Here is a 17,437-nt window from a genome sequence, read left to right on the forward strand (position 1 = left end):
CCATGGTGGGGCTGTCCTGGGCATCCGCCAGATGCCAGGAGCACCCCTCCTCCCTTAGTTGTAACAGCCAAAAATGTCTCCAGATGTTGCCTAAGGTCCCCCGAGGAGGTAGTCACCCCCCGTTGAGAATCATGGCCTCAGGGATAGCACTTTCTGTCAAGAATAAATGGCCTTTTTGTCTGCAATACGCCCCCCCCCCCGAGTTTGACACTCAGAACAGCTGTCATACTTAGTTCTTACTGACAGTTTGCCATGTCACCTTCCCTGTCCCCCCGCCCACTGTGGGATCTCTTCACCCCAGGCTCTCAGCCTCCAGGTCCATGTGCTTCCCCCTCAACCCCCTGGTTGCTGGGACTCAGCTGTTTATGCTCCACCTTCCTGCATTTCTCCTGCCCAGAGAGCAGAGGCCATTCCCAGAGCCCTCACCCACGTGAGCTGACAACTGTCACTTGGCTTGCTTCCCCAGGATGGCACAGTGTTCGACGGCCGCCCCATAGAGTCCCTGTCACTGATAGACGCTGTGATGCCCGATGTGGTGCAGACACGGCAGCAGGCATTCCGAGAGAAGCTCGCTCAGCAGCAAGCCAGTGCAGCAGCCTCGGCGGCCACCTCAACCACAGCCGGTGTTTCCCAGCAAAACCCACCAAAGAATGCACAGACCCCGGTGAATGGGGAAGAGATCAGAGCACATGATATCAGTGAGTGCGGGGGCTCTGGGAATTCGGTGGGTCTCTCTGGGTTCATTGTTTTCTTCTGAATCTGGGCAAATCTGAATGCCTTCTTAGAAATCTGCCTGCTATAAATGTCTTAGAAGCTGCTCTCTAGTGTTTGCTTATGATCTGGCTGGAAGAACTTCCCATTCCATTTTTTCCATCACAACCATTGAACCTGACCACCTTTTTTTTTGAGACAGAATCTCACACTGTTGCTGGGCTAGAGTGCAATGGTGCGATCTTGGCTCACTGCAACCTTCGCCTCCCAAGTTCAAGCAATTCTCCTGCCTCAGCCTCCCAAGTAGCTGGGATTACAGGCGCCCACCACCGCACCTGACTAATTTTTTGAATTTTTAGTAGAGACAGGGTTTCTCTATTTTGGCCAGGCTGGTCTCGAACTCCTGACCTTGTGATCTGCCCACCTCAACCTCCCAAAGTGCTGGGATTACAGGCGTGAACCACCGTGCCCGGCCTGACCTGACCTTCTTTACCCTCATCTTCAACTTTGGGAAATGTTGCTGCGCTGCTAACCTGAGAACTCTCTTCTAACACATGATTATTGCCCATGATACACAAAAGTATTTCATTCGTGGACACCTTTAGTCTCAGCCTCCAGCCTTCCACGTTGAGTATAATCATTGAACTCACTCAGTTTCTGCCAAGGGCACTGGGTCCCAGACACTGCACATAGGCTTATTTGGTCTTTGCAAAACCCTAGAACATCAGTCCCTGTCAGGTGATTGCCCACAAGTATATGGCAAGTCAGACAGCCCAAATTTCCACCCAGAGAACCTCCTCCATTTAGACATACTGATCTAGAAACCCGTAGAGATGCCACATCAAGGTGTAAGTTCAGAGCAAGCATGTGTGCCGCGCATGGCATACCGTGTGTGTGTGTGTGTGTGTGTGTGTGTGCGCACGCATAAGTATGCGTGTGTGTATATGTATGTTGTACATGTATATATCTGCATGTGCTTGTGCGTGTGTGTCTGGGTGTGTGTGCACCCGTGCATGGTGTACTGTGTGTGTGTGTGTGTGTGTGTGTGTGCGCGCGCACGCGCGTGCGGGTGTTCTTCCTTATTTGAAAGTTGTTTCTGGCCAAGCCTGGTGCTCACGCCTGTGATCCCAGCACTTTGGGAGGCCAAGGCAGGTGGATCACCTGAGGTCAGGAGTTTGAGACCAGCCTGGCCAACATGGTGAAACCCTGTCTCTACTAAAAATACAAAAATTAGCTAGGCGTCGTGGTGGGCACCTATAATTCCCACTACTCTGGAGGCTGAGGCAGGAGAATAGCTTGAACCCAGGAGGCGGCGGTTGCAGTGAGCTGAGATAACGCCATTACACTTCAGCCTGGGCGACAGAACAAGACTCTGTCTTAAAAAAGAAAGTTGTTTTCCTTGGAGCAGCCATTTAGCCCAGCAGTCCTTGAAGATTGAGCTGACGATGACTTTGGTGTCTTAACCTGGTACATCTCAACTCCACAACTTTCTCGTGTGTAGAGGGCCAGCTGGCTGCTGCCCAAGTCAAGCCCTGTAGCAGATTACGATCCACAGGCACCAGCTAACAAATTCTCTGGAGAATCAGATTCAACATTGAATGGAAGGTTCACAGATTGTTAACAACGTTTCTATTGCAGTAGGGTGACAGAAGGCCACCTGCCTCAGATAAAAGGGAAAGACCTCTCAGCAGCCTTCTGTTGATAAGGTCCACAATTGTGGGGAAGGAAAAGAAGAGTCTGGCCCCCCTCCTCTGTGCATGTGGCCAGTTCACCCCCGTTGAAATTCCGGAACAGCTACTCCGACCTGACCCACAGCCCAGTCTGTGGAGACAGGAGCGTTGGAAGGCTGCATTTTGATAAGAATAAAAATACTGGCTGCCATGCCTGCCTGGAGTTACCAGGCCCTCTGCCACTGCGTGGCTGGCTAGGATGCTAGTTTCTCTCTTACCATCTCCAGGGATGGTGGATCTGCCACACACAGAAAGATGTTTTTCCTCTCTTCCAGCCAGATGACACTTTCAGAGCATGGAAGAAACACCAAAAGTCCCATTGCTGTTTGAATCTTTTGTATCAGGCTTCTTGAGCCAAGCAGGACCACCAGGCGTTTCCTTATTTTTTACATAAACAAAACTCCTTACTCAGTGGCAGGTAACCTAAGATCACATTACTTCTGTTTCCCAGGTTTTCCACCAAAGCACCTTTACAAAAGACATACAGCAAAGCATGCTCAATTCCTCACCATATTGTGAAACTGTTACCCATGGCTAATCGTTTGATCATCAGGCTGTATTGCTGCTTTTTCCCTCCCTCCCTCCCTCCCTCACTGGGGAGCAGTGGTGTAATCTTGGCTCACTGCAATCTCCACCTCCCGGGTTCAAGCGATTCTTGTGCCTCAGCCTCCTAAGTAGCTGGGACTATAGGTACACGCCACCAAGCCTGGCTAATTTTTGTATTTTTAGTAGAGACGGGATTTCACCATATTGGCCAGGCTGGTCTCGAACTCCTGACCTCATGATCCACCCACCTCAGCCTTCCAGAGTGCTGGGATTACAGGCGTGAGCCGCCGCTACCCAGCCTTATTGCTGCTTTTTCATAAGGATAAACCAGGAGCTAGCAAACTTACTTACAGGGACAGGCAGTAAATGTCTCAGACTTTGAGGGTCATGCAGTCTCTGTCACAGCTGCTCAAGTCTGTTGTAGTGCAAAAGCAGCTGCGAGAGTCAGCCCAGCTGCCGTTACAAAAGGCCACAGACCAGGCAGTTTAAGAATTTGCTCTCACAGTTCTGGAGACAGGAGGTCTGAGATCAAGGTGTGGGCAGGCCTAGCTCCTTCGCGAGGCCTCTCTCCTTTGCTTATAGAGACCATCTTTTTTCCATGTCCTCTCGTGCTCATTCTTCTGGTGTGTTTGTGTCCTGATTTCCTCTTCTTATAAGACACCAGTCCTATTGGGTTAGAGTCTACCCTAGTGACCTCCTTTTACCCTGCTCACCTTTTTGAAAGCCCTGTCTCCAAATACAGCCACCTTCTGAGGTCCTAGAAATTGAGGCTTCAAGATGTGAATTTTAGGGGGACGTCATTTAGCTGATAACAGTAGCCACAGGCATTTGACAACATGAGGAGCGGCTGCATGCCAGTCACACTTTATTTATGCAGAAGCAGCCAGAGACTAGACGTAGTTCAGGGGCTGCAGTTAGCTGACCCCAGTTATAAAGAATAACTGTGACCCAGGCTGGAGTGCAATGGCACAATCATAGCTCACTACAGCCTCAACCTCTTGGGCTCATGTGACCCTCCCACCTCAGCCTCCTAAGTAGCTGGGACTACAAGTGTGCACCACCATGCCTGGCTAACTTCTTGTTTTGTTTTTATAGAGATGAGGTGTTGCTGTATTGCCCAGGCTGCTATTGAGCTCCTGGTCTCATGCAGTCCTCCCTCTTCAGCCTCTTGAAGCACTGGGATTTTAGGTGTGACCCACTGCACTTAGCAAACTGTTTCTATTCCTCAAAAATTTAAAGACTGTCAAAATATAAAGAAATCTAAAATATTTAGTAAATTGCATTAAAGCCAGGATTTCCCTAGAATCATCAGAAGTCGGCCAGGCGCGGTGACGCATGCCTATAATTCCAGCATTTTGGGAGGCCGGGGCAGGCGGATCACTTGAGGCCAGGAGTTCAAGACCAACCCTGGCAGAATGGTGAAGCCTCGTCTCTACTAAAAATACAAAAATTACTCCAGTGTTTTGGCATACGCCTGTAATCCCAGCTGCTTGAGAGGTTGAGGCATGAGAATTGCTTGCACCTGGGAGTTGGAGGTTGCAGTGAGCTGAGATTGCGCCACTGCACTCCAGCCTGGGCGACAGAGTAAGACTCCACCTCAAAAAAGAAAAGAAAAGGAATCATCAGAGGTAGTGTTACTTGGTACATAAAAACAAGATGTTTCCAGAAACCACAGCGCCCTTTAAGAGCATTTCTCTTGTGTTGGTAAGCCACTTATCTCTCTGTGTTTCCTATGACAGATAATCACGTGAAGCCAATGGAAGTAGATGGAGAGGTTGAGATTCCATCCAACAAAGCCACAGTCCTCCGGGGCCATGAGTCTGAGGTGTTCATTTGTGCCTGGAACCCTGTCAGTGATTTGCTTGCATCTGGGTAAGGATGTCAGGATGGGGGCACTCCAGGGTTGGGGAGATGGGAGCTGCTTACCCTTCTCTGGGGTTCTGCCTTAAGGAACACACACTCCCCATCTTACCCCAGTGTGGGCAGACCCGGGAGTGGGCGGTTCTTGGAGCTACTTCTCTATGTGTGTCATATTGTGGAGAAGCCATAGTTCCAAGTCATTTTCTCCATGGGGTGATAAGGAACACAAAGGCATTTAAAATTACCAAACACAAAGATGGCAAGGAGGGAAACAGGGATCCAAAGTATGAAAAGGACAGAAGAGCACGTGCCAAAGATGCCATCTGGCCAGAGAACAAGCAGTGGAGAGCTTCTTATCCCATTTGAACCAAACACCAGAGGCTCCTGTGTTTTTATTCTGCAGATCTGGAGACTCAACTGCAAGGATATGGAACCTGAATGAGAACAGCAACGGGTGCTCCACCCAGCTCGTGTTAAGGCACTGTATACGAGAAGGGGGCCATGATGTCCCGAGTAACAAAGATGTCACCTCACTGGACTGGAACGTAAGCATCTTCCACCCCCTGGGCACTTTGAAATCGGTAAAACCTGCCAGCCACCAGGCAAGGGCTGCAGTGATGGATGGAGCCCATGCAGACATAGGAGACAGGCGGTCCCATGTGCTCATCCCCACCCTGAGGGGCTGCCAGAGATTTGGTCTTGGCTTTTCTTTTTTTTGAGATGAGCCTTGCTCTGTTGCCCAAGCTGCAATGCCGTGGTGTGATCTCGACTCACTACAACCTTCGCCTCCTCCAGGGTTCAAGCAATTCTCCTGCCTCAGCCTCCCGAATAGCTGAGATTACAGGCTCACGCCACCACACCAGGCTAATTTTTATATTTTTAGTAGAGACAGGGTGTCACCATGTCGGCCAGGCTGGTCTCGAACTCCTGACCTAATGTGATCCACCCACCTCAGCCTCCCAAAGTACTGGGATTACAGGCGTGAGCCACCGTGCCTGGCCGGCCTTGGCTTCTAAGAGCTATTAACAAGGCTGCACTTGGCAGACAGCAAGCTGTGTGTTCAGTAGCCATATCTTTGCATGTGAGCATGCCTTAGCAAAATGAGCCTGTGGCCTCATGGTGGGAAGTAGGCTGGGAGCCCCAGGGTAGTTCTCCTAGAGAGAGATGATGTGCAGCCCAGAAAAGGTGACTGTCCACCTTGGGATTTCAGCATCAGGGGTTATATGCATTGACATGTGGGATGCACACAGTTTGACTGCTTTTTTATTTTCTGCAAAGTCTTGTGATAACTTTCAGCATGGTATTTTTAATTCTGTCATTAAAGAACACGCAGTGGCAAATGATTCCAGTGTACTGGGATCCTGGGAGAGGGTCTCTGAGCTTCTTTGGTGCTGCCACTCCTAAGTTGTTTTTGTGGGTTTGTGTCTGTTTCTGGCCCTCAGACCGATGGAACACTCTTGGCTACAGGTTCATATGACGGTTTTGCAAGAATATGGACGGAAGATGGTGAGTCCAGTGTCCCTCGTGCTGGGGTTGGGTAAGAGGAGCTGTTGATGGAACCCTTGAGTGAACAGCCTGCGACACTGAAGTCAACATGTTTGTTTGTTTTTACTAACAGGTAACCTGGCCAGCACCTTAGGCCAACATAAAGGCCCCATCTTTGCCTTGAAATGGAACAGAAAGGGGAATTACATTTTGAGTGCTGGTGTAGACAAAGTGAGTATTAGCTTAAAATACATCCCTTCAAGCTACAGGTGGTTAGATATTTTTAATCTCAAAATAACATCGTGGTTTCTTGGAACTCTTAGGTTTTGTGCTTCCCTTAAAGAAATGAAAAGGATTTGTTTAAGGCTTTGTTTTTGTGGTTTTGAGCTTTCTGTTAATTTGTAACACATCATCTCTTAATATAGTCTGCTGTTCTGCAGACCCATGCAAAAACTTCCCTTTATTTGAGGTACATGGTTTGGTGGTAGAGAGAGGGAAAATCTCCACATTGCATTTGTCACTTGCTGGAAGGAGCCACGTGCTGTGGGGCGTGCCCTGCCTGAACTTTCACCCACTGATGGGCAAGTGGCACCAGCTGCGTATGTTCTTCAGCCTTCGTCTTTCCTCATTTGACCAACTGCTGCTTCGCACCGTAGACTGCAGATTTTTCTGAGCAGGAGTCAAGCAACCTGGGTACAAGGGCACACTCTCCCGATGGTCCACAGAGCCAGATTAGAATTGACTTGCTCTGCACCTGGGCAGGGCTGGAGGGAGACATGGTGGCATTAACTCCAGGTGCGCCTGAAAGCCATCAGTGGGGTGGGAACCCAAGGGCAAGTAGTAGGGGGATGAAGACTCCATCCCAGCCCGGAGTGATTCAACCAGCAATCTCAGCCTCAGTGCATTTCAGTTTCCTCACTTGTCCAGCGACAGGGCTGGCTGGAGTCATGATCTCAAACAGCTTTCGTGGAACAGTTGTGTGTTCCCGAGACTCAGCAGGAATTCTCAGTCATGGCTTTGGAAAAAAAGCATTATCTAGAATTGGAAAAAATAAAAAAATAGACATGTTTTCACGTCAGTTTGTGTTTCTACAACTGGAAACCATGCATGAATACTGGATGATGTTCAGGCCTCCACAAAGCTTTGCATTTTGTGATGATTTCAGGATAACTTGAACTCCAAGACTTAGTAAGGTTTTCAAGACCAGCTTGGCCAACATGGCAAGCCCAGTCTCTACTAAAAATGCAAAACGTAGATGGGCATGGTGGTGGACGCCTGTAATCCCAGCTACTCGGAGACTGAGGCACGAGAATCTCTTAAACCAGGGAGGCAAAGGAGGTTGCAGTGAGCTGTGGTTGTGCCTCTGTACTCCAGCCTGGATCTGGAAGAAAAAAAACAAAAAAAACTTACTAAGTTTTCTGTTCATTCTAGTTCTAAAAGTTATTATAAAATGATTGACTTGGTCAGGCACAGTGGCTCATGCCTGTAATCCCAGCACTTTGGGAGGCCGAGGAGGGCAGACCGGGAGGTCAGGAGTTCAAGACCAGCCTGGCCAACATGGTAAAACCCAATATACTAAAAATACAAAAATTAGCTGGGCACGGTGGGCGCCTGCAATCCCAGCTACTTGGGAGGCTGAGGCAGGAGAATTGCTTGAACGTGGGAGGTGGAGGTTGCAGTGAGCCAAGATTGCGCCACTGCACTCCAGCCTGAGTGACAGAGGAAGACTGTCTCGAGGGTAAAAAAATGATAGACTTGACCTCTGAGCATCATCCCACTTTTGGAGGAGTTGTAATTGCATTTGGCAAACTGTGGCCCACACAGGCCAAGTCTGGCTCCTCACCTGTTTTTTTATTTAAATAAAGTTTTATTGGGACACAGCCATACCCCTTTGTTGAGACTTCTCTATGTTTGCTTTCATGCTACAACGGCAGAGGTGAGCAGCTGCAAGGGAGATCAGATGGCTCTTGAAGCGTAAAATTCCTACTTCCTGGCCCTTCACAGAAAAAGTTTGTGGACTCCTGCACTAGGGTATAAATAGGTCAACAAATCATTCATTCATAATTGCTGTCTGTCTCTTTTAAGCCAGGAAACCTTCCTTTCAGACTTAGTAGCCTGGTTTATGATATTTTAAAATCTGAGTTGCTGTGGTTGACACATAAACGTTCTCATGTAGCTACTATCAGATTTTTGCCAAGATGTTCTAATTCAAGTAACATGCATATGCAGCACTTTGCTGTGCATTCAGTAGGCTCTCAGTAATTGCTGCCTGAGTTATTAAAATAACTCATGAAAATGGCAGCACTTTTCTTTATCAAGCACTTCACTACTGTCTGTGTTAACCCATCCAGTACTGCCAGGATAGGAGGCAGGCACAAGTATGATCACTCCCATTCTACAGAGGAGGAACTGGAGGCCCAGAGAGGGCTATTAATTTGCCTAGGGACACACAGCTGGTGCAGAGGGATGGGAACTCAGGCCCTGAGTCACCAGTAACTCCTGCCCTTTGACTTCCGTTGAATTCTAAATAGCTGTTTGTTTCCTGGCCTCCTTCCTACCTGGAGACTGTTTAACATTCATGGTTGTTTTTCTCACTGATTATCGGTCTTAACTCTAGCAGGTGATGGACTCTGTGATCCGTGAAAATGCATACGTGATATATGTTAGTCTCTCAGGCTGGGTGCGATCCACCATCATTACTGGTCAGCCACAGCAGGAGTGGAAATAATGTCTTGTCCATGACACCCAGGGAAGAAATGTTAACTTATGGGTATGCTGGTGTTGACCAACACACAGTGACTAAAATATATGTCACATTCTTCAAATGTTTGCGTAACTGTTTTCTTTTGTCCAATGTATATTTACCATAAACGTCAACTAAGAGACCAGTCATTAATGTAATATGTGAAATGGTATCAGAACTGTAAAAGAGTTTATATATTCTCTGCAGTGTTAGATTTGTTTTTGCATGGCTAAATTCAGAAGAGTTAAACCCCAACAAAGAAATGTTAATTTGTCTAGAACTGACCCAGAACCCACGAGTACCAAGTTTCAAAGACTGCTTGCTTTCCTCCAAAAATGTCCACAGTCAACACAAAATAGAACTCTTTCTTCTGAAAGCAAAATCTTGACTAAGTGTCACTGGCAGAGAGTTGTAAAGTTTCCAATTAAGTTGAAAATTCCAGTTGATGAAGATGTAATTCCAATGCTATTCATTGAGCTGGTTCTCTAAGTATCTTCCTAGCGTCAGTAAATTCATAAAAATTCATGATTTTCTTTGTTTTCCAAGGCGGAACTCACCTTTCTACTTACTGTTAGACGAATACATTGGTGCCTGGCCCCAGTGCAAGCCAATGGCTCTGCCATGTCTAGTGTCCCCAGTTCATGGAGTAATGAGCAGGGGCATTTTCAGAAATGCTCATTTCTGCAGCCCTTCTCTTGGAAAAATGCCAAAAAGGTCTTTAGAGATGCTTTGTTCCAGGTTTTTCTACAGTTTTCTGAATTTGGAGATGAGGGGGAATTCCTGTGAATTTTGGTAGTTTTTGCAAGTATTGGTTACGGCTGCTCTATCCTTAAACCCATTTATGCCTAGTGTTCCATTATTGGAACACCAAGCATGTGGGAGTTATTTATATCCTACTGCTCAGGGCCATTGCCAAGGTCTGATTGCAAAAATTCAAAAATTGCAACCTCAGGCATAAATGAATTAAGGGAGAGCCAGCATCTGTGGCTGATGAGTTCATCAGATGTGGCCATCCAGATTGTTAAGTATAAAGCATGCTGTACTTTAATGACGTAGTCTGGGAGAAAAGGAAGGCAACTATCCCGGCAGGGTTTTGATACTGATTACATGTTGAAATTGTAATATTTGGGGGTATTATTGGAGTGAAATATAATAGATTGCTAATGAATTTTACGTTTCTTTCTTTCTATTGTGGATCTGAGGAAACTGAAAGTACCCATGAGGCTCACTTTCTGTCTGTATTGAAAAGTGTCAGTTTCTAAGGAGAGGGGCTCACTGTCTTTTTCTTATATGATAAATGTTTCCAGAGAACTTTGCAAGAATAGTTACTAACCTTTTCCTTTGTTTGCGGAGCACAGACGACAATAATTTGGGATGCTCACACAGGAGAAGCCAAACAACAGTTTCCTTTTCATTCGGGTGAGTTTTTTTGTTTGTTTGTTTGTTTTTTTGTAATTCAGAAATAATAATTCAGCTTGAGCCCAGTGGCTTACACCTGTAATCCCAGCACTTTGGGAAGCTGAAGCAGGTGGATCGCATGAGCTCGGGAGTTGAAGACTAGCCTGGGCAACGTGATGAAAAGCATCTCTACAAAAAATACAGTAATTAGCCAGGCATGTTGGTGCACACCTGTAGTACCAGCCCCTCGGGAGGTCGAGGTAGGAGGATGGCTTGAGCCCAGGAGGTGGAAGTTGCAGTGAGCCGAGAGACTGTGCCACCGCACTCCATCCTGGGCAAAAGAGCCAGACCCTGTCTCAAAAACTAATCATAATAATAATTCAAAATTAGGCTGGGCACTGTGGCTGATGCCTGTAATCCCAGCACTTTGGGAGGCTGGGATGGGAGGGTCACTTGAGACCAGGTGTCATAGACAGGCCTGGGCAACAAAGCAAGACCCCGTCTCTACAAAAAATATAAAACGTTAGTTGGGTGTGGTGGTGCACACCTCTAGTTTTAGCTACCCAGGAGGCTGAGGCAGGAGGACTGCTTGAGCCAGGAAATTAAGGTTGTGGTGAGTTACGTTTGCACCACTGCATTCCAGCCTAGGTGACAGAATGAGATCCTGTCTCTAATAAATAAAAATAAATAATAATAATTTAGAGTTACATGAAATGCCCCATAAAGTAACTGTGAATGCACAGAGTATAGCACCCAAGGGGCCTCACTGGTCAGAAGGAGACCCATTTTGTGGCAAGCATTGATTGCTCTTAAGGTTTGCAAGATATAGATGACCTTAGCACCCACCTGCTCAGAGCTCTGAAACACAGCAGTGAGCCAGCCACAGAAGCAGCACAGACTCCTTCCTCTTGCTGTTCTAAGAGGGATGCTATTTTGGGAGCTCCCCGAAACCACCCCCAGGATTGGCAGTTGGCTGCGAGGACTCCCAGGACGCAGCAAACCTACAACTAAGGTTTCTAACAGCACAGGAATTTAGTGCAACCTTAGCAAAGGGAAATGGTGCGCACAGCCAAATCCAGAGCTTTGAAGGCTCCTCTCCCAGTGGACTCTCACAGGCCATGCTGAATTCTTCCAGGAATAAGTTGTAACTATGCCTGTGAAGTGTTTTGTACCAGGGAAGCTCCATAGAGCCTCAGTGCCCAGAGTTTTTATTGGGGGTTGGCCATGTAGGCACCCAATGCCTAGTACAAGCCAAAACCGCAGACCCCCAGAAGGAAAGCAGGTGCATAGCATAAACACACGGTTTGCACAAACAAGTGTTGGCAGAGTGTGTGTCTGTTAGGGAAGGGTGGGAACGCTCCGGAAATCTAAATTCTCAGTCACTAGCCAAGGGCCGGCCTTGCAAGCAGGCCTCTATAGGGAGAGCGGCCTCGGGCCTGTGGTGTTAGTGCCTTCCTGCACAGCCACTGCTCTGGACATAACCACATCCCTTTGTGCACTGGAGCCAGGCCAGGCCACATGCGACGGCCAGAGGTCTGGAGTCTAGATATTCCAATTTTCCAGATTCCCACCTGATTCTTCGTTTTTTTTTTTTGTTTGTTTGTTTGTTTGTTTGTTTTCTTGAGACAAAGTGTCACCCTGTAACCCAGGCTGGAGTGCAGTGGTGCGATCTCAGCTCACTGCAACCTCTGCCTTCCATGTTCAAGCAATTCTCCTGCCACAGCCTCCCGAGTAGCTGGGATTACGGGTGCCCGCTACCTCGCCCAGCTAATTTTTGTATCTTTAGTAGAGATGGGGTTTCGACATGTTGGCCAGGCTGGTCTCAAACTCCTGACCTCAGGTGATTCACCCACCTTGGTCTCCCAAAATGTTTCTTCATTTTCTTTCACAGCTTCCTCCTCTGTGTAACTCAGTCCTGTTGTTAGATTTGACCTCTTAAAACAAAGACAGATGGCCACCCACAGACCTAATAGACTATTGGAAGACTTTAGACTGGCTTAGAGTGGGCAGAAGGGGATAGGTACCACTTCCCTTAACGGCAAATGCCTGATCTGTCTTGAAGGAATCCCTAAATATGTAGGGTGAAAGTTGACTACCTTATCAGCTGTCTCTGGGCATTGTCCTGGAGGAGATCTGAGTGTCTTGTCAGGCAGCTTGGGATGTTGAAGTGATGTTCTGAATGGGAGGGATAACCCCAATGACTGTCCAAGACAGCACAGCCCATCAGTGCCTGGGGAGGGCTCCAAGCAGAGGACATGGCCCTGCAGGAAACAAGATCAGGAGCCGAAGGTCGTGTCGAGGCACAATTGTGTCAGATGCATAGGCACCCACGTCTGTTATATTCCATGCAGTAGTTCAGTGGGGACGACTCCTCATACAGGCAGCTCAGAGAGAGAGGGAGACTCAGGGAGGACACTGTTTCTGCTCTGCTGTCCTGGAGAGAGACAGCATCTCCTCTGTGGCCACTCCTGCACAGCTTGGGGCCCACACCACACACACCTCTCAAGTGTGCCAGTGAAATTTGTTACTGGTGTTGCTTTAATTGAACACTGTTAATTAAGGCACTGAGCATATCAGAGACAAAAGGCTCCCAATGCAAGCAGCACGTGCACTAGGCCCTCCAGAAAGTATCGTTCACCCCATAGGGAAGCCCTATACTCATGTCGTCTTTCCCCCGGCCCCTGGCAACCCCACCTACAGCCTGTGATCTGTGCGTCATCTCTACGCCAGACACTTACTACTCTGTGCTCTAGACAGCAAATCAAAGCAGGTGACTAGCGAGAATGCCGTTCCCGATGGAGTTCCGTCACGTTTGGCTTAAATGCCGAAACCTACCTTTGTAGGCAGGAAGGATGCCGTGACAGGTTCACAGCCCTAGAATCCCAGTCATGCAGACTTGGGGCGGGCGTGAGGCAGGATGTCTAATACAGAAAGCTCTGGCTTCTGTTTTTCAGAGAAAAATCTGCCTGAGGTGAACATCAGTAAGGTTCCTCTAATGCTTGTATCTTAAGAATTCATCTGTAAAGTCTTTCAGCAGAAAATAATCTTTCCCAAAGTGTCCCCAGGGGCCTATGGAAGGGTTTTCTACCCAGCTGACCCAGGAAGACCACAAACCTCTTTGTTCTAAATTACATGAGCTTCTCATCTGTAATCTGGCTGGCCATTAGGTAGACCCAGTTCCCGTCAGCAGGTCAGACATATCTAGGCGTTACTTGCTCTCTTTTTGGTGTCAATCCGTGTGTTAGAGACTGTTCAAGATGAAGAGAAGAAGCTCACTCTTCCAGGTGAAACGCAGCTGGGAAGAGCTGTGAAGAGCACCTTTCTGTGGCTGTAGCAGACTCGGTGTTTAATGGGGTGACTGCCTTGCCCCACTAGCTTTTCCCCAGGAACGCCTCATGGGGGCGCCCTCAGTCACCGTCGGCAGGAAGCCTTAGCTCAAAGCCTTATGATGGAGTAAAACTCTGCCAAGGAAAGGAACTCACTGAGGAAAGGTACACACTATTGATGCATGACAGCCAGGAGAGATCTCAGAGGCATTTTGCTGAGTAACAAAAGCCAGTCTCAAAAGGTTGCATGCTCTGTAACATTCTCATGATGATAAAATGATAGAAACCTGGGACGGATCAGCGGTGCGGGAGTTTAGGAAGGCGTGTGTGCCGATGCAGTAGCCTGAGAGAGATCTTAGTGACGACGAAACACTTCTGGGTCTCAATTGCAGCGATACACATCTACCCACGTGACAAAATGGACAGCACTCTACAGGCAGATTGCACCAGTGTCAACTTTCCAGTCTCAATACAATGCTGCAGCAACACAAAATGTAACCCTTAGGGGAACCTAGGTGAAGGAGACAAGGGACCTCTCTGTGTTACCTTTGCAGCTGCCTGTATAAACCTCTAAGTATTTCAAAAGGAAAATGGCTGGCTGGGTCCAGAAGAATGAGGGCTATTGACCCATACTGGCCCATGCATGGGAAGGTGGGCACAGAGCCTCCCAGCGTAGCTCAGCCCTGTTACTGGCCATTTACCCACCACGTGGTTCCAAGCATCCTGGTTTGCAGGAGCTGACTCAGTAGGGCTAATCACCTGAGGGCAGGGGCCCTCTCTTTAGATCAGGAATGTCAAATCTTTTGGCTTCCCTGGGCCACATTGAAAGAAGAATTGTCTTGGGCTAACATAAAATACACTAGCACTAACAATAGCTTATGAGCTGAAAAAAAAATCACAAAAAAATCTCTTAATGTTTTAAGACAGTTTACAAATTTGTGTTGGACCACATTCAAAGCCATCCTGGGCCATGGGCCGTGGGTTGAACAAGCTTGCTTTAGATGGAGGTGCTGGTGGCAATCTCCTGGACCACTCACCAGATTGTCACATTTCCAGGCGTATTAATCACATGCCCAAATGCAGAGGTTGGACCAGAAGTTTGCTGTTTGGCTCAGGCGATGTTGTAAACAAGAACCAAGAAAATGGGTCAAGAATCGTGGGGCTGTCATGAAACACGCTGCTGGGGATGGAACATAAGAGATGGCCTCAGCTATGGAAAAGACCATTGTTGACACCCGCATTGTCCCAGCCACACCTTCTGCCTGGGCGTGGAGCTGGATGGGGAAGCGAATGGGGTCCCTGTGATTAAGGAGGATAAATACATGGAGGGTCGCACCTCTTAATTTAAAGACCAAGGAAGGGCAGGGGCAACCGATGGTTAGCATGTTCAGAGAAAGCTGGATTTTTCTCAGTTCATCGCTGACTGCCTTTAAGAAACACAGTTTCTTAAATGGTTTGGTACAGTGGCTCATTCCTGTAATCCCAGAACTTTGGGAGGCCAAGGTGGGAGGATCACTTGAGCCCAGGAGTTTGAGACCAGCCAGGGCAAAACTGCAAGACCCCATCTCTACCAAAAACGTCTTTGAAAAATGAACCAGGCATGGTGGCATGCACCTGTAGTTCCAGCTACTAGGAAGGCCGAGGTGGGAGAATCACAATCACCTGAGCCCATGAGACTGAGGGTACAGTGAGCCAATACTGTGTCACTGCACTCCAGCTTGGGTGACAGAGCAAGATACTGTCTCAAAAAATTAACTGGGAGTGGTGGCACAAACGTGTAGTCCCAGCTACTTGGGAGGCCGAGGCAGGAGGATTGCTTGAGCACAGGAGTTTGAGGCTGCCGTGAGTTATGATGGTGCCACTGCACTCCAGCCTGGGTAACAGCAAGACTTCATCTCTAAGAAAAAAAAAACTCACATGAGTTTCCATATTGGTAGATTCAAAGGGGTTCTTGTTGACTTTAATTATCCCCTAGTCAGGGGGATACCTTAATGTGTTACCGGAGAGTTTTTTTGCTATCGAGGTATCTTGAACATAGGACATGAAATATTTCCCTTTTTCTTCTCTCTGTCTAAAATCGAATCGAATTAACTCACCGCAGAGATACTGCTGGGGGCAGCAAGGTGCAGAGCAGGCAGGCTCTCTCATCTGCCCTTACCTGTGCCATGGGAGCGGGAGATTCTGCAGGCCGTGGGGTGCAGGAAGTGTCACGGAGCCTCTCTCCCAGGACATCTTGTCATCCTTGCCAGCATGGCAGGAGAGGGTCTTTAAGGTCTTAGAAAGAAGGAGACTGTTCACACTTGAGACGTTTTTATCATGTTACTAAATGGGGCTTCTTGGGTGAGCACAGTGGCTCACGCCTATAACCCTAACACTTTGGGAGGCCGAGGTGGGTGGATAGCTTGAAGTCAGGAGTTCAAAGCCAGCCTGGGCAACATAACAAGAATTCATCTCTACAAAAATTTCTTTAAATTAACCACGCCTGGTGGTGTACGCCTGTAGTCTCAGCTGTTCAGGAGGCTGAGGTGGACGGATCCCTTGAGCCCAGGAATTCTGGGCTGCAGTGAGCCGTGAGCACACCGCTACACTCCAGCCTGTGTGACAGAGCAGGCTCTGTCTCTAGAATAAATATTTAAGTAAACTAAACAGGCTTCCTGACTGTGCTCTTCGTTGTTGTAAATCCACGGAGCTGTGCACAGTGAATAACTGCAGGTGTCCTCCCTCCCTGCTGCAGCCCCTGCCCTTGATGTGGACTGGCAGAACAACACGACCTTTGCCTCCTGTAGCACAGACATGTGTATCCATGTGTGCAGGCTCGGCTGTGAACGCCCAGTCAAAACCTTCCAAGGACACACAGTAAGTGAGAGCTCTCGTCACTGGACTCGAATTCGTGAGAATGTGATGTGGGAGCCAGTTCTTGTGTGCGTAGAATTAAAAGATACTGCAGCAGCAAACCAGCTCCTCTGCGGCCTTTGGCTATTTGAGCTGCCATGGTTACCCCATGGTAACCATGGTAGTTGGATTGACCCAGTTTGGGGTGGGCAGCAAGAACAGTTCATCCAGAAGTGACCTAGATGGTGGATTTGGCAGCAAAGCCTTTAAGGTAGCATGAGAAACATGTAGAGGACGTAGAGGAAACGACACTCACGATAAATGAATAGATGGGGTGAATCCGCAGTGAACAGAAAAAGCTATGTCATTAAAAAACAAAAGGAGGCTAAGTGCACTGACTTATGCCTGTAATCCCAGCACTTTGGGAGGCTGAGGCCGGAGGATTGCTTGAGGCCAAGAGTTTGAGGCCAGCCTGGGCAACGTAGCAAGACTCTGTCTCTACAAAAAATTTTAAAAAGTAGCTGCGTAGGATGATGCACACCTGTATCCCGTCGCAGGCGTTGAAGGCTACAGTGAGTTGTGATAGCACCATCGCAATCCAGCCTAGGCAACAGAGCAAGACCCTGTGTCTTTAAAAAATAAGAAATTGAGAACTGAGAAATACAGTGTCTGAAATGAAAGTCTTAATAGGCGGGTGTGTTAGGCAGTTCTCATTTCTCTCATTGCTCTGAAGAAATACCTGAGAGTGGGTAATTTAGAAGACAGGAGGTTTAACTGGCCCGCAGTTCCTCAGGCTGTGCAGGAAG

At 48.0% G+C, this 17,437-nt stretch overlaps 1 protein-coding gene across 8 annotated transcripts in view; it reads left to right on the top strand.

Moving 5' to 3' along the window:
• The window catches only part of TBL1X (transducin beta like 1 X-linked), a 250,547-nt gene that overhangs the window by 218,764 nt on the left and 14,346 nt on the right, over positions 1-17,437 (top strand). For all 8 annotated transcript variants that reach the window (XM_032285870.1, XM_032285875.1, XM_032285874.1 and 5 more), the window contains 7 exons: positions 467-698; positions 4,727-4,859; positions 5,251-5,392; positions 6,290-6,353; positions 6,466-6,563; positions 10,434-10,494; positions 16,534-16,655. In XM_032285870.1, coding sequence (XP_032141761.1) covers positions 467-698; positions 4,727-4,859; positions 5,251-5,392; positions 6,290-6,353; positions 6,466-6,563; positions 10,434-10,494; positions 16,534-16,655 — 852 coding nt within the window. The remainder of the gene's footprint in view (positions 1-466; positions 699-4,726; positions 4,860-5,250; positions 5,393-6,289; positions 6,354-6,465; positions 6,564-10,433; positions 10,495-16,533; positions 16,656-17,437) is intronic.

This window comes from Sapajus apella, unplaced genomic scaffold (assembly GCF_009761245.1).
Source record: "Sapajus apella isolate SASKATOON/1434 unplaced genomic scaffold, GSC_monkey_1.0 scaffold17, whole genome shotgun sequence".
Taxonomy (NCBI): Eukaryota; Metazoa; Chordata; class Mammalia; order Primates; family Cebidae; genus Sapajus; species Sapajus apella.